The sequence below is a fragment of the Candoia aspera genome, chromosome 7, assembly GCF_035149785.1.
Source record: "Candoia aspera isolate rCanAsp1 chromosome 7, rCanAsp1.hap2, whole genome shotgun sequence".
Lineage (NCBI taxonomy): Eukaryota > Metazoa > Chordata > Lepidosauria > Squamata > Boidae > Candoia > Candoia aspera.
In genome coordinates, this window is record NC_086159.1 from 47,615,197 (window position 1) to 47,638,291 (window position 23,095).

Below are 23,095 nucleotides of genomic sequence, written 5' to 3' on the forward strand. Positions count from 1 at the left end.
AAAGAGAAAACCAAGAAGGCAAAATGGCTGTCTGCTGAGACACTAGAAGTAGCCCAAGAAAGAAGGAAAGCAAAAGGCAACAGTGATAGGGGGAGATATGCCCAATTAAATGCAAAATTCCAGAGGTTAGCCAGAAGAGATAAGGAATTATTTTTAAACAAGCAATGCGCGGAAGTGGAAGAAGACAATAGAATAGGAAGGACAAGAGACCTCTTCCAGAAAATTAGAAAAATTGGAGGTAAATTCCAGGCAAAGATGGGTATGATCAAAAACAAAGATGGCAAGGACCTAACAGAAGAAGAAGAGATCAAGAAAAGGTGGCAAGAATATACAGAAGACCTGTATAGGAAGGATAACAATATCGGGGATAGCTTTGACGGTGTGGTCAGTGAGCTAGAGCCAGACATCCTGAAGAGTGAGGTTGAGTGGGCCTTAAGAAGCATTGCTAATAACAAGGCAGCAGGAGACGACAGCATCCCAGCTGAACTGTTCAAAATCTTGCAAGATGATGCTGTCAAGGTAATGCATGCTATATGCCAGCAAATTTGGAAAACACAAGAATGGCCATCAGATTGGAAAAAATCAACTTATATCCCCATACCAAAAAGGGGAAACACTAAAGAATGTTCAAACTATCGAACAGTGGCACTCATTTCACATGCCAGTAAGGTAATGCTCAAGATCCTGCAAGGTAGACTTCAGCAGTTCATGGAGCGAGAATTGCCAGATGTACAAGCTGGGTTTAGAAAAGGCAGAGGAACTAGAGACCAAATTGCCAATGTCCGCTGGATAATGGAAAAAGCCAGGGAGTTTCAGAAAAACATCTATTTCTGTTTGATTGACTATTCTAAAGCCTTTGACTGTGTGGACCATAACAAATTGTGGCAAGTTCTTAGTGGTATGGGGATACCAAGTCATCTTGTATGCCTCCTGAAGAATCTGTATAACGACCAAGTAGCAACAGTAAGAACAGACCACGGAACAACGGACTGGTTTAAGATTGGGAATGGAGTACGGCAGGGCTGTATACTCTCACCCTACCTATTCAACTTGTATGCAGAACACATCATGCGACATGATGGGCTTGAGGAATCCAAGGCTGGAGTTAAAATCACTGGAAGAAACATTAACAATCTCAGATATGCAGATGATACCACTTTGATGGCTGAAAGTGAAGAGGAACTGAGGAGCCTTATGATGAAGGTGAAAGAAGAAAATGCAAAAGCTGGTTTGCAGCTAAACCTCAAAAAAAGCAAGATTATGGCAACCAGCTTGATTGATAACTGGCAAATAGAGGGAGAAAATGTAGAAGCAGTGAAAGACTTTGTATTCCTAGGTGCAAAGATTACTGCAGATGCTGACTGCAGTCAGGAAATCAGAAGACGCTTAATCCTTGGGAGAAGAGCAATGACAAATCTCGATAAAATAGTTAAGAGCAGAGACATCACACTGACAACAAAGGCCCGCATAGTTAAAGCAATGGTGTTCCCTGTAGTAACATATGGCTGCGAGAGCTGGACCATAAGGAAGGCTGAGCGAAGGAAGATCGATGCTTTTGAACTGTGGTGTTGGAGGAAAATTCTGAGAGTGCCTTGGACTGCAAGAAGATCCAACCAGTCCATCCTCCAGGAAATAAAGCCAGACTGCTCACTTGAGGGAATGATATTCAAGGCAAAACTGAATACTTTGGCCACATAATGAGAAGACAGGACACCCTGGAGAAGATGCTGATGCTAGGGAGAGTGGAGGGCAAAAGGAAGAGGGGCCGACCAAGGGCAAGGTGGATGGATGATATTCTAGAGGTGACGGACTCGTCCCTGGGGGAGCTGGGGGTGTTGACGACCGACAGGAAGCTCTGGCGTGGGCTGGTCCATGAAGTCACGAAGAGTCGGAAGCGACTAAATGAATAAACAACAACAATTTTGCTGAATTATGATTATGGTTATAACCACCAAATGTTTGCTTAAGTTCGATGGCATACAAGTCAAATACATTTGGGGCAAATATTGTGAAGGCTACAATACAGGTACAAAACTGGGGCAAAATTGCTGGATATAAGGGCAATGAATATGATAGTCATGAATTCAGAAAATTCAGCTAAGAAATTAGGGACTGAAATAAGAGACTAAGAATTCTGGTGCTTAGTAAAGTGTATACTGATTTTAAAGAGTTAAAACAAAATGGAATGTAGTTACTTAAGAACATGTGTAACTATCCTTAATTCTATAACAATACCGACATTTCTAGAAAAAACCAAAACAAATTCTTCTAGAAATATCACAGTTAAACATAAGAACTATTGAAAAGTTAGATTTTAGAAAGCATATTTTTATCCAATTGAACTGATAAAGGAATGTAAAGTGAGTCATTACTATTGATGCTCACAATTTGATTAGGTAACTTTCTTTTAAAACTTTATTAATTACATATTTACTATGTAACCCAATATGGATTTAATGTTGTAAAATATATCTCAGCAGATAGATTAAGAGAATTTGAAAGAAACTTACAAAGTAGACTCCTGATAAGTAACAATTTAAAGATCATATATGCAGGAGGTGAGATGCATTCCTCTGTGCTATTTCCTCTGAGGCACAATAATCTGCATTTTTGAAATCCAATTAAAAAGCAGTAAATAGATAAGGCATATTGTACACAAAAGGATTATACATATCTGCTCCTCAGCAAAATATTTTAGGGATGAGCTCTTTCATTTTTTTCCAGACATAATGAAAAGAACTAACAGAATGTGAAACTGAAATGGTCTATTCTATGTAGCACTCTAGCTGAAATGGAAACAGACAATATGATTTGGAGAATGAACCAGTTAGTATTTTTTAAATAAGAATTTTATTAAGTTTCAAGCAAAGATAAAAGCTACAGAAAAACAAAAAACTACAAAAGAAAAAAGAAAAAACTAAAGAAATGTAGAAACACAAGAGAAAATTTTTCAAAATTACAAAAAGAGATGACTTATGACTTTTAACAGCAAGAATATACAACAATTTTCCATAATCAATCCCTTACTCTATATTAAACCGAAATCACATTATTTCTATAAACCATTCCATTGGCACATTATAAAAATCACTAAATACAGTTGCTCCCTCCCCTTATATTAAAAGAAATATATATATATATATAAACCTCCTAATCAACTTCCCCCCAAAGATAACATTTAATTATTTCCTTCCTACTACTGTTCTATACATTCCTGTCTACTATAATAAAGATCAAACTAAAAAACATATAAATTGTCTGCCATTGTACTTGATAATACAACAATTTTAATTATCTTAATCATATTAAACCCAAAACCAGACATTGATTTTTTTATACCTTAATAATCTTAATACAAATCATTAAAGATACATGAAATCAGCCAAACCCTAAAAGCAATCCAGATACTGTAAATATTCTTAAACCCTTATCCCACTTCAAAATAGACCACAGCATGCAGAGATCCCCACAATGCACACAGAGAGTTTTTCTTAAAAAAAATCGAACAGCTCAACTGCCCCCCTCAAAAACTCCAACTTCTCTTCGGGAGACCTCCCATACATAATAACCCCTTCTTTTCCATGGCATTCCACCAGAAGATCAATTTCACTTAGGGCTTGCAACTCAATCTCTCCCTTTAATTTCTTCAACTCAACTGTCAGATTTTCATCCAGCATTTCAACAGAAGTCTTGATTTCACTCTTAGAAGAAACATTTCTGTCGCTGTTAAATTCCTCAGTTTCATCCACAACATCCCCAACCAGATAACACATTTTAGACCTCATATTTTCCACAATGTCCTGAATGCTTTGCATAAAAGCTTGGTAAGAATCAGAAAGAATCTGTTTAAAATCTTGGTGGAAGTCAGAGAGTTTGTTTAAAATCCTCCATGTCTCAAGCAGTAGATTATGGCGTCCCCTAGGAGCTTAACTAATGAAAGTCAAAGGTATGAAAGAAATCCAAAATGTGTTTACATAAGTGAAAGTGAGATATGCAGACAGTTCCCCAGGGAAAGTAGAAACAGAAGACTGAAGGTTCAAAACAGCCAATTCAATGTGCAGGAAAATGCTAATGTCTTCAAATTTAGTACAAAAATAATAACAGGGAGACAATTATTTACTCTCAATCCTCCTTAATATTTGGATGGAAAACAAAGTCTAAAATTTAAAAAGAATTTTTTAAAAAATTGATCCCAAAAATAACGATAAGTACCAAGAGAACCCACTTCTCCTTGCTGTAGAAAGCCTCTCTTAGGGTACGCATACTTAAAACAAATATAAATTGGGTCATTTAGAAATGGGGTAGCCAGTCTTAGCGTCCCTTTAAGGCTACAGAGCGGCTTGGAAATGGTGATGTCCCAGCCTCCTGGCTAGCTCTTACCAGTCAAGTGCGAATGCTATTTGCGATCTTCTGGCTGCAATTAGCGGTCCGGAGGACAGATGGGGTGATTGCAGGTGTTTTCCTTTTTCCAGAAAAACACTCCTGGGCTTCAGGAAAAACCTGCCTGAGCCTGAAAAACTGCCATGTTGTCAGTTCTGTCCACTGAGCCTGTGGGCACAGCTGTTCAGTCTGCCATGGCCCCATAAAAATCAAGAATGAACCAGTTACTATTAACTGATATATGAAAATGAATACCAACATAGTTTCAAAGTAATATTTATACAGTGCAGGAAGCTATTAAGATACTGGATGAATTTAATATAAATATTTCTAAAAATATTGAAAATTTAATGAAGGCAGCAGTATAGCTAAAAAAACTAGAAATATTTTTGTTCTGCAACTTGTTTGTTCTTCGTTTTTCAAAAGTGTTCAACAATATTGCATTGGCTAAAATGTGAATGTTATATGAATTCACTAATCATGTGGCTTGTGAACAAATACTCTTCTTTATTAAACTTTATCTTTTAAGGTTGCAATCCTTTACATATTATCTGAAAAATAACCCTCTTTGAATTCAAGGAGATGACTTATTTAGATTCCTTTTTAATTTTAGGCATTTCTCCCTCTCATTATTTGACCAAAAAACAAAATATAGACTAGTCTGGCAAGACAATAAGAAGCATAGCAATATATTTACAAATGTAAAAAGGTACGAACAGATAAACAGAAATAAATATTGAATATTTAAGTTTCATCATTTTCAAACTTTTTAGGCTATAAATATGTATGGTCATTTTTTCTGAAAACGTACAGTTGTTTAAGAGATTAAGATCTAGCAGTTTGGTTTGAACAATTAACGTTTTTCAAAATGAGCTTTTTTCCCCAGTTACTGAAGGATTTATGCTTGATTACAGCCCTACAAGTTTTTTTTAGCAACAGATATATACCCTCATAAAGAAAGCAATTGTATTCTCAAAGTAGAATGACCAGAGCAATCCATCTGTATGTCATTTAGTACAAGGAAAGAAACGGCAGGTTTAAATTACATGGTATTGAATTGCAATTTCCTATCATTGAGTGCTTTTCTGCGTTTTTACCCTCAATCATTACTAAGGAGTGTTCACAAAAAGTAATTTTAAATTTAAGTAAAAATGTTTCTTTTTTCCTCCCTTTTATTCCATGTAAGAAAGTTAAGTGCTGTCGCTACCAACTAACCACATTATCTGTGCACATAACACTTAATAGTATAGAATCAAAACCTTAGCTGTTGATTATAAGATCCTGAAAAGAAACATTTTTATTTCACCTAGACTATACATTACTTTTGATTTAAGCATTCTTTAAAAGTAGTGCATTTTGCTTTAAGGCCTACATTTACTTCTGTAGAACTCATTTTAATGGAAGACTTTAAAGACCACTGCTTCCAAATTAGTAAGATTTTTCTATATCCTGGTTTCTCAACCTTAAATATAAATATAGTTTCCTAACTATAAATGAAGTTTGTGCTTTATAATATTCAGTTCTTAATTTAAAAACTCAAATAGTGGAAGCTTATACCCTCAAACTATGCTATTTATTTGAATGCAAAAAAGATTGCTCTGCTGGAAAGCCAATGTTAAAATACCCACCAGTGCTATTATATAAACTTCAGAATTTAAGTTATCACAGCCCTTGATCATATCCCATGTCTAGAAAAAGGCTATTTGTTTTATTCTGTATTGTCTATTCTATCTCAGGGCACAAAGCAGATAGGAATGAATGAATAAACATGCAAAGTCCAATGTGGGGTAGGGGGATACTATCCTCTCATATTTCATTTGCTGTGGCAAATAGAATATACCAAGTCTTCAGTGGCAAAGGAAGTTAAAATGTAAAAAACAATTTAAAAAAAACATGCTTATTTGAAATTATACTACAGTTCTTGGTGACCTAAAATTTACTTTAAAAAAAAATCTAAAACCTTGAAGTAAAAGAACAAATCCAGCCAATTATGAATTGTAACCTTTTAGATTGCCCTAATACTGTGAAACATTTTAATGCATTTTATGTTGTTTTAGAACGGCATATCATTTTGTTGAAAAATGTTTGGGTTTTCTCCAGTTTTTCTTATTTGTAAAGCACTTTGTGGGCCCTTTGGGAAATGTGGAAGCTTGTTCTTTGCTAAATTCCTGGGAAAGGGGATTTGACAGCTGAAAATACATCTTTTCATATACTGTATTTATAATCCTGACTTTGCATATAGATTTGAGTTTGGTCAAATTTAAAAGCCATGAGGTAGACAGAGTTTCCAAAGATATGCTGAGACTACACTCAAGGTTATAAACCCTAAATAATTATTGCTAAATATTTACTATTGAAAATAAGCAACAATTTCTTCCAAGTACCTGAGCAACCACTGCAACCTAGACTTCTTGACTCAATGAAGAACCCACAAGCACCTAAGCCTGACAGCCCAAGAGATCAGAACAATGAACTAATTACTGAATCTGCTTTATGTTCTTTTAAAAAAAGTAACTGAAAGTCTTGAGTCAAACTTGACTCCTTATTACTTCATAAAAATATCCATGTATCCAAATATCCTTTTTGGGGGAGATGGGCGGTGATAGAAATTTGAAAATAAATGTATGTATGTATGTATGTATGTAGGGTTTGGGAAACAAAACAGAAGTGATTTTCCACTGCCTTCTAGAATGTTTTTTCAATTCCCAGCCTATCTTACCACCCTAGTATTCCCTGGCAGTCTCCCATCCAAGTGGTTAACCATTTTTTTACAGGCAAAGACCAAGCTATCAAACATATTACAATAGAATCCAATATAAGTAAGGGAAGTATAGGAAATGAAGAGAATTACTGTATTGAAGTTCATGTGGTTTTAAATTAAATCTATGGTCAGAGGGCAACAGTGGTTAGCTCAGTCAAATGCAGCAACCTGCTTAGACACTATTCTAAAGGTCCATCAAAATATTTGGTCTTTTCTACATTATATAGTAAGATGTCTGCAAGTTATAACTCATTATTTCAAATTCAATATTGAGCATTTAAGAGGATTTAAACTATACAAACGAAAAGAGCAAAATTATGTGAAAGCTTGAACCAGGAATGCTGTTTTGCTGAATCTGGTATCTTGATGTTTTGGGAATGCAACTGGAGGATCCTATGTTCAGGAAAGTATTAGTAAAGAATAGCAAAGGTTCACAGAGGAACATATTGGTCACCATGTAGGACAGATATAACTAGTGATTTTTTTGCAGTTAGATAATTGTCTTGATTCAGTGATTTCCTGGACACACTACAGCTCTTAGAACTCTTTTTACTCTCTTTACCCCTAAAGTGATTCACACATATTTTAAAGCTTATGAACATTTGCTCTTTAAATGAATAAAGAGTTTTGGCTTATTGGAAACATCATGAACAAGAACGTATCTTAAAGAAATATACAATCCAAAATATATACCATATAACAAAATCTATATAAATATATTTCATACAGTACAGTATTTAGATTTAGCATGCAGCAAAAAATAAACAGCCCTGGGTATTTTGTGTACAGTACGTAAGAATATACTTCATATGAAAATCAGTTCATGCATGTGAAAACCATAAGCTGCACTAGCCACTAGTAACCAGCTGAATGTAGCACATAGACTCCCCAACCAGAATATACATCCCAATATATACATCATCCAGTTCAGCAAGCCTTATGATAGGCACAGAGATGAGTAAGCTCTCTTCATAAATGAATAAAATCCATAACATAATATGCAGCTATTGTTAATATTAACCATGTCACAATTCCCTGAGAAATTCACTAAAAATGTAAAATTTAGTTATTACCTGCATCACATACTAACATTTCAGCATTGGACAAAGATTGGTGCATTCAATCTAGAGCTGCTATACAAGTATGGTAGAAAGTCTGGTTTTTTTATCCTTATTGTTTGTTCCTGCTACTTCATTTATTTATTTTATTAAATTTATATGGCTGCCCATCTCACCTGCATGTGACTCTGGGTGGTGTACACAGTTAAAACAGTCTTCTACCATTAAAGAAAATTAAAAGCTACATTTAAAAATACAATAATAAAAAGACAGATGAGAGTGCACTCTAACTATATACAATATATTGTAACCATTTAATGGGCTCCACACTTCCTTGGGCTCCCCAAGCCTGATGGCACATCCATGTTTTACTGGCCTTCTAGAAGGCCAGGAGGGTTCGGGGAGAATGATGTTCCACTTACTTGTTTTATTATTGTTCAATTTAACATGGCTGTATGTCATAAAGTATATTAATAAAGGGTGGGACATATATGCAATAAATAATAACGTATTTTAAAATAGTAACATTTTAAAACCACAGATAAGGACATAACATAGATTAAATATAACTAAATTGTATAGCTACAAAATTCAATGTTAAATACATATATAAAATAATTAACATAATATGCCCAATACCTTCCTATAGATATACTGTAATTTTCACTGTGAACAGCAAGAAATGTTTTACAAACTGCACTTAAATATTCTGCCAATTAAATACACAATACTATAAATATTTATTTAGAAAACAAACACTTGAGTTAGGAAGCATTCATGTCTTTCAAAATATTCAGGATTAATTTAATTAAAATTATGCAACTACTTTTTCCCAGTTTTAAACAGCAGGAAAAGGAAGCATTCTACCACATGCAAGAAGTGATGAAAACAAAGAACAGTGTTAAAAGGGAAAAAGGTACATTTCTCAGAGATGAATCAGCTCATACAATACAAACTCACAGCAAAGCAAAGTAAATTTTTATCCTATATAAATGTGGCACTCTGCTACAGAAAATGTTTGTATGTTTCTGCATAAATTCAAAATTAGTAGAGATTTACTGGGAAGAGAAAAATCACAGGAAGATATATTTAATTTTTACCTTCCAAATTACAAAGTTAACAAAAGTTAGGACTCAAAACAATAATTTACTAATGCTATTAAAACTTATTTTAAAGACACTACACTACTGATACTTATTAATTTGCTGTTTTTCAAGATTTTTAAAACCACTAGATTAAATTCTCTGCCTAAAATACAAAAAACATTGAACAAACCGTAAGATTTCGGTATTAGAGTACTTCAGTAATATGCAAAAGAATACCTAATTAGTGCCATCTACTGGAATTTGGGAGTTACTATCTTTTAGGCTGAAATTTCCATAGTTTATATACTAAAACAAATCCATTGTTATAAGCTCAATTCCCAGCAATTAAAAAAATATTTTTTAAAATAACTATAAGTACATGGCATGAGAAAATAGTTTGCACTTCAAATAACATTTGGAAGAAAACAAAAAGGTGCAGACTATGATAAACTTGGGACAAGAAATTTATTTCTTTGCTGGGGGTATCTTTTTTTTAAGAAAAAAAGGACATATTATATGGATACTTCTAAAGCTATCTAAAAGTATATACGTGTATATGTCATTTAAAACTAAAATGGTTAAATATATTCTTAATTTCCCATTTCAAAAACTGTAAATATATAAATAATATATATTGTGCTGATCTAAGCCAATTTCATGGCCATGTCATTTATCAATTCCAGTCTCTCTGATTATTCTGCCTTTGTGACTATTTCCATCATAAAGAAAAAGTGCATGAGAAAACAGATGAGAACTTTCTCAGCAGAAAAAGCTGCTGTGAAATATGCTTGGACACTGCCTGTTCTTCTTCCACCAGTATTTATTTATTTATTATTCAAATTTAATTACTGCCCATCTCCCCCAAAAGAGGGACTCTTCAGTAAGCTCTTACATCCATACTTTTGACTGGAAGTTCCAACAGCTGGGTAACATGGTAGAAAAGTACTATCTGCTGCTTCACTGGCAGTCCAAGTAGAAGTGTTGCCTATGCATACTCAGAGACACACAAATCGAGGGACAGCTTCCAAAACAACCATGACAAGCCTTCCATGAGGGAATGAGGCTGCATCAACATTTGGAAGGGTGGTTCTTCCCAAGCGCCAACATGCTATGTGGATTACCCATTCTGAATATGTTGCACAGCACCATTGTTTTTAGTTTTTATTTATTTATTTACACAGCTTTATCTGTATCTTTCGCATTTCAAGAAGGTTGTTGTTTGATTTGCAGAACTAAAAAATAGAAGGGTAATATTATGACTAAAACTTGTGGAAATAGAGAAGAACAATGGGCTAGATTAGTGCATATTTCTAGGAAAGAATCTTCATTTGCAACAGCTTGTATGATCACTGTATTCAAGAGATTTGCTATTATTCTTTTAAAAGTGGCACTGAACATTTCCTGAGAGCAAATATACTGCCATTCACCAGTAGTATCCCTTGATAAAAATACAATGCTAGACTATTTAAGGCTATTGTTATATTTAAAGGAAGCATACTGCCTGTTTGTTTATGAACTAAAAAATACTGTCAAATTTATCAAATTTGAGTATATAGTATCAAATACCTATACAGAAGCTAAAATGCTAACCCCTGTTACCAATTATTGTTAAAGAAAGCTGTGAAGTACAATATAGTTCGAAAGACTTTCAGCTTAGTTGGCTTTAAAAAGCTGATCCGTTAGCAAACCACAGCTTATTATTTCCTGTAGCAGAGATGCCTACTCTACTAGGGAGAACCTCCATATGCATAGCCACAACAAGTAGCACCCAGTCAACCTGAGGGAAGCCCACAGGCTTGCAGGGCCATTGGCTGGTTCTTTGTCACCAAATGCAGTAGGTTGAATGCAGACATCACTGTAATATCGTCACCAACACAACCAGAGGCAAAGAACAGGGGCAAGAGCTGAGTAAGGGAAAAAAAAAGATGAAAATGAAATTAAAACTTCAAAAACGTTAGATACATTCATAGCAAAAATGATGGTTATGATTTTTTCTGAAAGGAAAAATACAAGACTTACAAAAATACAATACAAATATGCATGTATTAAATGAGTTCCTCTCATTCCTTGCACAACAATCCTTGCAATTATTCCCACGAAATAAAGCAACTTACAAACATATACACACAATTTTAAAAAATCAATTCAAAGATGACTTCTAAAATGATCACATAAAAAGTTCAGAAACCGAATACGGAATTTTGTTCGTTCATTTATTATTTTATAGTTAGTTTGCATCCACCTTTCAAACATTTAAAAAATAGGGCACTCACTATTACACAAACAATTAGCACCTTAAAGTGGTTGCATTCCTTAATAATACCCTCTTCAACTATGCATGTGGCAAGAAAACTCTTTATACATGAAAACATGTATAAATACATGATTGAACTTCTCAGAAGAGTGGATAAAAATGGTCTACAGAAAGTTATATGAGGGGTCCATACTAAAGCTGTTCCATGTAATGACCACTTGTTGGCTTATATATTTTTTGGAACATTTTACAATGAAGACAACAATGGTGAGAACCCATCAGAAACATCTAGGTGGGCAAGCACATTGTGAAAAAATATATACACAATTTCTTGTGGTGTACCCATCTATTTTAATGTTTGTTTAGACTATAATGCACTACAAAGTTTCAAATATATTTACAACAAAACTGTTAGATAGCACTTCCAAATAAGTATCCATTTCTCTTGCTAATTTTTTAGTTGGCCATTGGCCAAGCTAGATCAGTATAGAAATATGGTTTGTAGGCACTGGAAACAGCAAAGCTGTTATAAACCAATAATAAACCAAGAGAGTGACCAGGATAATTTTTTTTTTATGTTGGATTTAAAAAAGAGGCTTGTTAAAGCTTTGAAGAATCTTGTGAGAAGAGACAAAGAAGAAATGAAATCAAATTCTATGACATTTTTTGAATGGACTAAAGATTAAGACTGTTAGAAGTAAAAGGAAGGAATATAAAGTTGGTTTATTTGATCAAGGTTTATTTGATCAAGGTTAAAATAAGATATGTTGTTATTTCTGGTAAATCTTAATGGACTTTCTTGACACCAGGATTGAAAAGATGATGCTTTATGGATTTGTCCATAGACAAGATATGGGATGAAGAGATAATTGGCTGTAAACTAAGAGTTAGGTGACAAGTTGCTATAATTGTTTATACTTGTTGTGATGAAGGTTGGAAGTCACTTCTTTATATATTACTTTTTATTATATTCTTACTTTTCTTTTTTTCCTTCTATTTCATGCTTTTTTTTCTTTTGCACCTTTCATTCTTTCATTCTATTCTTCTTTTAGTTTGTATTAGATTTTTCTACTGTTATTAAAATCCTTAATAAAATTAGTTATAAAAAAAAGAAACAGCAAAGCTGTGTGTTCTGCCCCACTGCCACTTAGCCTGCATATTTCTCAGAACATCTAATGTATACTGGTAGCGTAGATTTCCCATGTATAGTAATGGCTGAGACCAATCCATTCACAGCCACTTAAATCCTAAAATCTTCTGGCAATTAGTCAAGCCTTGGAGCAACCTGATCTTATACCAGACATCCAGGAATCCTCTGTTATTGAGCTGTGATTACCAGGGATCAACAAGTGCCTTGCACCAGCTAAGCAGCTAACTCTTTGCCTTATGATTACCATGCACTTATATTGTTCTGTAAGCTGAGTATATCTTCAGCCTGAACTTGCTGCAAAACAATAAGCTTTAGACTGTTAATAAAAAACACTGGAATGATATCAGTAAATGCTAACTGAATAGCAACATTCATTTCAAACATCAGATTTATATTGTCTCAACATCAACAGTAAAAACTATCTGTTGCTTAGCTGGGACAGACAGCTGTTGACCCCTGATGATCACACTTTGATAATGGAGGATCCCAAGATGTCTGTTCTATGCAGAGCACTCTGGGGATTTTCAAAAATCAAACTGCCCTAAGGCCTGACTAATTACCAGAAATTTTAGGGATTTAAGTGGCTGTAATGTAGATTGGTCCCAGCCATTAGTATACATGGAGAATCTATACTAAGCATGATACATTAAAAGACTGAGCAACGTACAGGTTACAGTCAATGGGGGCAGAGCACAGTGTATTCCATCACTTGAAACTGTTTAGTGTATCCATATACTCAAAGCCCAGGAAAAGATTCCAATTGTAGTTCCTTTCATCTGCTCAGAGGTGTCAGCAACAAAACAGGACAGGCTATGGCCGGCATAACATCACAGCACAAACCCCTCCTTTCTGTGTCTGCATTACAATACTGATGCAAGGTGGGGCTTGCATAATGACATCACCGTGTTACCCATATACCTTGAAATCACATCTCTTTCAGCCAGCCCAACCAGTTTGCTTTCTGCGGACAATTGCCATTACTGGCTGGGAACAGACTGGCTCCAGCAAGTTGCTCTTGGAATATTTTTTGATGGCAAGGAATAATTAAAGAGTCCCTCTTTTGGGGGAGATGGGCGGTAATTAAATTTGAATAAATAAATAAATAAATAAAATTTTATTTACTTATTTTGCTGTTCTCCGTTTGGACTTATTAAAATTTTCTGGAAATCAATTTATTGGCTATAGTACAGATGCCCATCCATCTACCACAAGCTATAGTATACGCTGTTCAAGAAGTTCACTCAAAAAATTCTGGGCAAGTTTTCAGGGGAAGAGACAGTAAGAATCTGTTGCAGAAATGGCCTTCTGATTGTGTGGCCTTAGGTTCAAATCTCTGTATTGTGTAATACAATGGATGGTACATGGAAGATTATGTTTTCAGTGCTACTCTCCATCTCTCAATTTGTTTCATGCTACAATTTTGTCATTATATCTTGAATTTCTAATTCACTTTAGAGTACCTCTAAATAAAATACTACTCAATTAAATTACTTCAAAGGACAGGACCCAAATGTTTGTGGAAACAGAAGTGGAGACAAGAATAAGCAAGAAAAGGTAAACACCACAACAAATAGCCTGAAAGAAGGATTAAATAAATAAACATGTCATTTGCATGAATGACTGCAGAATGATTTTCTGTTTCCTAATCACGCGCACAGACCATTCTCTTGTAGCAGACTATCAACTACTGTAATAAAAAAAAGGTCTATGCATTCCAAGCAAGCAAATAAAAATGTATGTTCACTTTGAGGAATAGAAGTGTGTAGTGAAAATGTAATTACCTAGCAAAGCTGTAGTCTTACTGGGCTCCAGCAGCTGATCATAAAACGTCTTCCTATTCTGTTTCATCAACTGTAGTACCAGGCAGCCTGCACGCCTACCAATTGCAGCCATCTGGCTTTGTGTCAAAGCCTGTGAGTCAAGCAACTACAGTGCAACAGGAAGAAAGGCAGTGATGTCACTCTTCAGGTTAGGCAAAGAACAAAGATGAATTCTACCCCTAAAAAGCTGGGTGCCCCAGGAGGAGAGGGTTCTAGAATGCTTTTATTTAGTAATTTAGGGCTAAAGCTATTCTCTCCATTAAACAAGGAACAGACTACCACCTAGTGGTTAGCATGCAAAAATATGCAAACAGCAAGCTTGTGTTGCTAAAGCTAGATAAAACAGATTTTGCCAGTTAATGCAAAACAAAGAATAAAGTGTTGACTGACTTGCCCATGGGGAAAACAATTAAACATTTCAAATTAAATAGCCTATTCTTTGTAATGTATAAATATGGAACAGAAATTATCTGCATTTGCCTGAAATGTTGGAAATATCATCTTATGGTTGTTTACCATCATCTTACTCTTTTCCATTATTCAGAAAATAGAGTGCATCCTGTGGTGAAAGATAACTGAACATTTTAATGAATGAGGTAATACCACTTCAGATTGTAGGTGGGTGATCTTGTTTGGAATCTGTGCCCAACTAAAAATAATCCATGCCTAGTTTTAAAACAGAGTATCACTCTAAAAAGAGCTCCAGTTGAGGTCACTCTGTGCTGCACTGTTATCTGCAACTACTATTACTACAAGAAGAACATCAGGAGTCTGGTAGCATCTTTTCTGACTAACACATTTTGTTAAAACACACAAGCTTTCATGAGCTGAAGCTCATTTCATCAGATGCAAACAGCAGATGACTTCTCTATGAAGTGATTTTCACTCACAAAAGCTTATGCCTTTTAATAAAATGTGTTAGTCAGAAAAGGTACTACCTGATTTTCTGCCACCATCGACTAACACAGCTTTCCTCCTTCAGTATTTGCAATTAGATAACTCATGTTCACTGAGTCAAATAGAACTACTTTTTCTGATTAGTAAGTAGAATATTTTTCAAACTAAATGATGGGGCCTCCCAAAATTTCCAGAAGATAACCAGACTTCTGCAGACACTTGAAAATGATTGCCTCAGAGTTCAACCATTCTCCAGCACCAGCAGCTATGTCAGTGATAGGTAAAATAAGATTACGGCCTAAACTTCTTAATTTTTTTTAGCTTTTTCTTATAATCTACCCTAATGATTTAATCTGAAGGCAAGCTATACATTATAATGCATTCTGCCAATCACATGCAACAGAATTATGCATACAGACAGAAAAAAATATTATAAAATATAAATTTAACAGATACACTGAGAGGGGTAAATCAAGAATTATATACTGGCTATAGAAGTTTCTTGGAAAGTAGTGGAGAGAAATGTACAGTATATAAATGGACTGTTATTCTGTACTGACATATCAGGGCAGAATTTACAACGTGCTGGCTGGGGAACTCTGGAAGTTGAAGTCCACACATTTTAAAGTTGACAAGTTTGAAAAATGCTGATTTAGAACATGTATTACTGCCAGGATTACCCCTGAGTAAAGACATCACTGGCAGATACAAGGAATATAAAACCATTTATCCCCTTGGGACTGTTAAGGCAATTCATGATTACAAGTTGAAAACAGTATAATCCAGCACATAATCACATGAAACAGAGAGCTAAAACCAAGGCAATTAAAGCAACTCACAGCAGTACAAAAAAAAAAAAGATCAAAGACTTAGGCTTCGCAGAAAACATGGAAAAGTCAACAGAAAGGAGGCTGACTGGGCCTCCCAATTACATAATCTGGGCAGGAGATAAAAACAGGACCTGCCTTACTTCCCAAGCAGATTTCCAATAGCAAGAAGAGGCTGAGCAAAATCTCAGATAAAAGTCATAGTAGCCAGGTAGGCTTCTGTAAGACAGAAATCCTTTCACTAGCAGGAAGCAATTGCTCTTAAAAGTTGTCCAAATGTGTAGTGATAGATACGGTATGTCTTAAGACTGCCTCCTTCTCAATTGCCCCCAATATACAGAAATAGAAGATTTTCAGAATTATCTGAGAGACAGGGAACTGTTGACAAACTACAGCTGACAAGTAAAGCCCAATTTCAACATTTTTAAGTCACAGAATTTTAAATTGCTAGCAGTTTAAACTGAGATTTCTGTTTTTTTAATGACATGAAATTGGGGCTATTTTTATTATTTATGTTTTTAAAAAAATAGCAACCACAATGTAGAGTGAAATTGTACTGTGCTGCCTGCTGACTCTGATATATAACCACTTTTCCTAATATTCTGAGGTCTCTAATAGCTGGGAACCTGAAAACAAAGCATATCCTAAATGTCCTTTTCTTCATGCATTCCAGTAGCAAGAGAGAAATTACCTCTGAATTGAGGTAATCTGATTATCTGACTGAAAAAATCTAAAAGGCCCCCTTAATCTTTATCCACAGTATGGTACCAAAGTGCTTACAGTAACTAGATTTGCAAGGACTTGGGAAAATGACCAAGTCTTAGGTATATCAGCTTCAAATGGTACCTTTCTAATGGAAGTAATATGCTTGGATTTTTCTGAGGGAGGATAACTTTTTCTCTCTTAACTGAGACTGCTTTGGGTCACACTGACAATTGAAACAGAACAATACACTTGGTTCTGTTATTATACTCAGTACTAAGCCTAGTCACTGTCAATGGAAAACTTAATGGCAATACTTTTGCTGAGCTACTGACAGAGGTTTAATATACTGTATATCTCATTAGAAAAGTTCATTCTGCAAGAAAATGTAATCATAAAAATTTTATTTGAAATCTTTAAAAACTGCCTTGTGCATTCTGTTCTGCACTAGCTTTCAACATTCACTCATTCCATCAAAAAATAAGAGCTGACATATCTGCCTGTTCTTGGCACAGTTACAGAAAGGCCTTATCTCATCCAGCAGCTGGAATGAGAACTGGTACTCTGTGTCAGGATAACAGTAACCTAAGAACAATAAATACTGGAAGATCAATGACTTTTCAGTTGAATTTTATATGGCCAATAAGACTTTTTTTTTCATTCTATAAAAGGATAGTAAAGACGTAAAACTCAAAGGGCAGCCAACTGATAAAAACTCTCTAATTCAGGGTAGGATTTAATGCAGGAGATGCAAAAGAAGTTAAAGATCCAATATGGTGAAAGCATCAAATATATTTTCTTGAGCATCATACTGGATCTTGAACATCATTGGCATATCCTGCATTAAATCCTTTTTAACAGCTGTATACCCCCCCAAACATGTATGACAATTATTTATTTTTTCCATATTTACAACTGTCTCAGTTGCAAAGGACCTCATCAACAAGAAAACCAAAGCCATAATTACTATACATAAACCAGAACAATGTCAAAACTCAAAAGTAACCACACAAAGCAAAGATACCCCCCCACAGGCACCTGCAGTCCAAAACCAAGTTGACACAAAACAGTTTCGACCTGTTTATGGAACTGTAGCAAGATGGAGGGTGCACTCACTTCTGGGAATAAAGCATTCCATAAAATGGGGGCTATTACAGAGAAGGCCTGCCTTCTCACACCATGTCCTGCTTTCAGTAGGCCTTGAGACTGACAGATTCAATTCTGGCAAGTGGTGGCCTGATGTAAATATACACAAACACAGGGAGCAAAGCAGGACAATATCTTTTTTATATCTCTCTTCTATATCCAAGGTAGAGTCCTAGAACAGTTTATAATTGCAATTCCAAAATGTTAAACTGGGATCTGAGGTGTTAACAGCAGACTTTTCTTGGTGATGGTGGATGCCATAGTACAGATTCTCTCTCCCAGAAAGAGGAGCAGAAGGTACAGAGGGATTTAGGGACTGGATGCTGATAAACAAGTCAGACCACAGGAATAACTCTTTTGTTGCTGTGAACACCAATGTAAATGCCCAACTGAATATTTTTAGATGGTGCAAACTAGTAGCTTGGAAAGCTCACTACTTTCCACATAGATGGCACAATGGGAGGGGGCATCCTTGCCAAGCAAGATCTTTTTATGCTGCTTTATCACCTTTCACACTCAATGCATGACCCAACTATCTGTCCAACAGCAACAGTTATAACCTCAATTTAACTAAAATCTTCTTGCATTCTTAATTAATTAAACATTGTTTAGTTTTCTGCCTGTTTGGGAGGAAAAACACACAATAAAGAGATACTGGCAAAACACTACAAGCTTTGAAATACAGCAAAAACTAAGATTTGTGCAAGTGTGAACAGATTTGAGTTTCAGCAGTTTGGAGAAACGAGTAACCGAAAGCAATCTTAGCTCTGGAGCAACAGGTTTCCAAATGCACCTGCTTAATTTATCTTATATAGGCACTGACTGCCATTAAAGCTCTGCCTTTATAATCCTGATCTTCACTTCCAAACAGAAAAAACAATAGCTTTGCACTGATTTGTCAGTTCAGAGCAAAAAACATAACCACAACCTTTTCCTTCAGACACAAGAAAGCAACGTATCTTTAAGAAATTAACATTGAAGATGGTGTTTGAAGGACTGGTAAAAACAAATCTAGTAATCCCTTAAACGTTGGGGGTTTTGTGTTGGGAGAATATGTTATTTCCTCAATTTTTCCAATCTTTAATTGATTTCCCAATTATCAAAAGCTTTTTGATATATTTACATTGAGTCAGAAATTGAATTCAATAAAATATAATTACAGCATCTAGATTTTTAAAACAACATGAGAACAAATGTTTTGCTTAGAACATCAAAGAGCAATAAATGTTGGAACTCCCTTCCCCTGAATACATTTGAGGCAACATGACGTAATTACAGAAAGAACATCTTTCAAAAGCAAAATAACTCAGTTTGCTTAACAGTCTTAAGTCAAAAGATAAGCAACACGTCCATACATATCAGCATGCATTCAGAAAGTTTCTTTTGTGATCTCCAGGCTCCCTTCCTCCTCCAAGCTTAATTTCTTTTAAAAGATATTTTTAACTAAAAAAAGAAAGAAAGTTGGCATGCTTCAGGAATGCATTTTATCCTTGCAAAGATCCATTGGCACTAAAGAGAACACCCTGGGAAAGCCATGGCAGGTCTAGGAATTGGCTGTTCTGCAATTGATCATGCCCACCATGACATCCACGGGGTGAATAAACTTTACATAGCAACTGTTCTGTGTCTATTTGGATATTTCTAAAAATTCAAATATGCCTCTGGCCCAAAAAGTTCGCCTAACCCTGTAGTAAGACATCATGAGGTTTGTTTGGTTGCAGCTTAGCACATTAAATGAACCCTTCTATTATTGTTTGTAAATCATGTTTCACAATTTAATGTGTTGAACTAACCCAACCAACTGTAGTTTATCCAACAAAACATGGCTATAAATAATCTGCTAGATATAAACTATTATCTCTGGTAAAGTTACAGTAACAGCAGAAAACAGATCAATATGAGAACTGGAAGGCAATTTATAAGGTGGTCCAACCACCTTAAGCATAATTAGCTTATATTAAAGGTTGTTTCTCTGTTAAACAAATTCCCCATTGTTAACTTGCTGTTAACTGAGAACCCCGAGAGAAAAATGCATTCATTTGTGAAATCTAAGACAGTTACTCTAATATCTTCTGTCCAGACAAGCAAAAGTTGCTGGATTAATAACAAAGTTTTTCAAAAATGTACTGTTTCCATAGCATTAATATGAAGCAAAAATTTCTGCAAAAGCACAATAGGTTGATTTATATCTAGCAACCAACATTGCATAGCGAGTTGGGACACAACCTCAACATACCTCCAAACCCAGCAAACTGTCAGTAGCCTTATTTCTATGTCAAATGCTCACATTTTATATGACCGTTTAAGGAGATCATTTGCTTTAGAAAGTGACGCAACTTCTCCAACCCCATCCAGAAGAAAAAAGTGTATTTTTTTTTTAAAAAAGAGGGGGCTTTCTAAAGCAAACTAGTTTAGAATAAATGTTTAGGGATTTTCCCTCCACCTTCATTCTCAATCTGAATATCAAAAGCAGCCAAGATTCCTACTTTGGTTATATATTGTACACCATCACACAATATCTGAATTTAGTTGCCACCGAGACAGAGTTTAGCTGATCCTCTTTACACCCAGAACATCCACTCTTAGTTTTATTACACACATCCAAAATACAGATTGAAGGCTTGTATTATCTGCAACCCTATGCTTGTCTAATCGGAAGTTAAGTGCCGTGGATTTTGACAGGGTTCTCGGAAGCAAGTGGGGTCAGCGTAATAAAGAAAAAAAATGTCCTTGAATTAAACCACTTTTATTTCTGAACAGATTATTACGGGCTATTGGACTGCGCTGGGCCGAATGACAAGGTATTTCATGACAACTACAACGTTAGGTGCAGCTACCTGGAAAGTCAGCCTTACTTAATTCTACCAGTCTTATTTCTGAGTCTGTGTGTGTGTGTGTGTGTGTGTGCGCCCGCGCGCGCACACACACACACACACAGAGCTTTAGACAGGTTAAGGAATAAAGCCACCGGCAGCCTGACCACTGATCGGTAATACACGTCTTACGGCAGTAGGACTCCTCCACCTTTCCTCTTCCTTCCTCATCCCCGCCACAAAGCGCCTCCACCAAGCCGCCGCCCCTTAATTTTCAATTCACCGCAGGCCGGATCGAATAATCTAGAAACCCAAAGGGAGAGACAGGAGGGTAACCTTGCCTTTGCGAAGGTTTACGACTCCCTTACCTGGTATCTGCTTAAGAGCCGCCGCCAAGCAAAATAAATTCAGCACCAAGGGAAGCTCGGCGCGCATGGAGAGGCGAGGCAGAAAAACTAGGCAGCAAAGCCTTGGCAAGAGAAAAGGTAGCTACTGTTTCCGCAGCCGCCCCAGGCCAAAGGCGCCGTCCACCCCCGCGGTCCAGCAAAATGACAGGCCAAGCAGCCTCTCCAAGAGGCATGACGGGAAATTCCTTGGACGGCAGCTGCTCAATCAGCTCCAAATATGAGCATAGAGCCGAAACAGACCGCAACCATTCTCAAAACGGGGGTGGAAGGGGAGATTGCTCGCGCTTCCAGGGCTTCAGAAGTCCATCTCGGCCAGCAAAACTTTACCTTCCGCTTTCTCTTTGCCCGGAGATTTAGACCCCATATTTATAGAAAACTTTAGTGAAATCAATTTTTTCCCCATTAAGTTTGTTCCAAGTATGACTCCACGAGAATATAACCCAGGAACTCCTAATACTTTGCCAATATCCTACCAAGGTCCGTTTAATCCAGATGTGGTTCCAATTCAGTGGCTGGACACAGGAAGCAATAATCACATTTTAGCCAAGTATGACTGAGTTTACCCAGCACAGGTGGCCACGGCTAAACCTAACCACAGTTTACTCAATTCACTTTCGGGGGTTCTTCTAATACAGTCATAAACCATAACATGGTTGGCTTGTTTATCATGCAAAAAATGTAAGGAAAAGCCATAAATAAAGGAGCCAGTTTGGTCTAGTGGTTAAGGAAAAGGGCTAGGAACCAGGAGACTGAGTGTTCTAGTCCCACCTTAGCCATGAAAGCCAGCTGGGTGACCTTGGGACAGTCACTCTCTCAGCCCAACCCACCTCACAGGGTGGTTGTTGTGGGGAAAATAGGAGGAAGAGGTATTAGCTATGTTGGTAGCCTTGAGTTATTTATAAAAATAATAAAGGCAGGATAGAAAATAAATACCTGTTTCTTTTAAAAGCATGATCTTCTGCATATTTAAGTATTTAATTTTAATTAAGTTTAAATTAAACCAATGTTTTTTCTCCTGATCTCATGATCCTTGGAGTCATCTCCCAGCATATCACTGGAGGTTAACCTGCAATCCTGCCCAAATGCACTCATATATCCCCAGTCTAAAACAAAGTAAAAAGTCTCAATTTCCTGAAGTTTTTTTTCCCCACAATATCTAAATGCTTTGTGACTGGTCTTCTGGTATGTTTTTTTCAACTTCCCAGTCTAGCCAACAGCCCTGGGATTTCCTAGTAACCTCCCTCTCAAGTCCCTACCCGCCCAACAGGTCCCTACACTTCCAACATTTAGCTTTTTTGACATCAGCCAAGGTCAGCTAAATGCTGCCACCTATTGCAGAAAAGCAAAATAAAGAAGCCAATCTTATCTTCATTGGAGTTCTGTCAACTGAATGCTCAAGATAAAACCTTGTAGAACAGCAACACCCCTTGATCTAGCTACTCTAGATGGCTCCTGGGTCTCCAACAATATATGCATATGGATGAAATGGTCCTTCAGATAGTCTAGTTCCAGACCATTTAAGGCTTTTTAGGTTGATTCTCAGATTTGAATTCAGCTCAGAAACAAAAAGAAAGTGTATGTCCAAGAAATGATTTAAGAGTTGGAGTTTCTTTGGCAATTGCTGAAAAAGAGAATAGGCTCTCAATCCCTATCAACACAACTCAATCCTAGAAGTCCAATTAAGCTCCTACAACAGCTCACATAGATGCTGAAGACTAGTGAATTTCCTGAGGGTTCAACCTTGCTTCCTAAGATTGTAGCTTAGGCCTCCAGATCCACCTGCTCAATTCTCGTT

The 23,095-nt window shown here is 36.1% G+C and overlaps 1 protein-coding gene across 4 annotated transcripts in view; it reads right to left on the bottom strand.

The window, feature by feature from the left end:
* The window catches only part of MSRB3 (methionine sulfoxide reductase B3), a 139,690-nt gene extending 118,221 nt beyond the window's left edge, over positions 1-21,469 (bottom strand). For 2 of the 4 annotated variants that reach the window (XR_010068356.1, XM_063309233.1), the window contains exons 1-3: positions 21,262-21,469; positions 14,470-14,614; positions 11,062-11,188 (exon numbers count right to left, since the gene is read on the bottom strand). Coding sequence is in view for 3 of the 4 variants with exons in the window: in XM_063309233.1 (XP_063165303.1) it covers positions 11,062-11,137 (76 nt within the window). In the remaining variant the exon portion in view is untranslated. The remainder of the gene's footprint in view (positions 1-11,061; positions 11,189-14,469; positions 14,615-21,261) is intronic. The other 2 variants (XM_063309235.1, XM_063309236.1) reach the window with 2 other exon arrangements.
* Between the last annotated feature and the right edge of the window lie 1,626 nt (positions 21,470-23,095).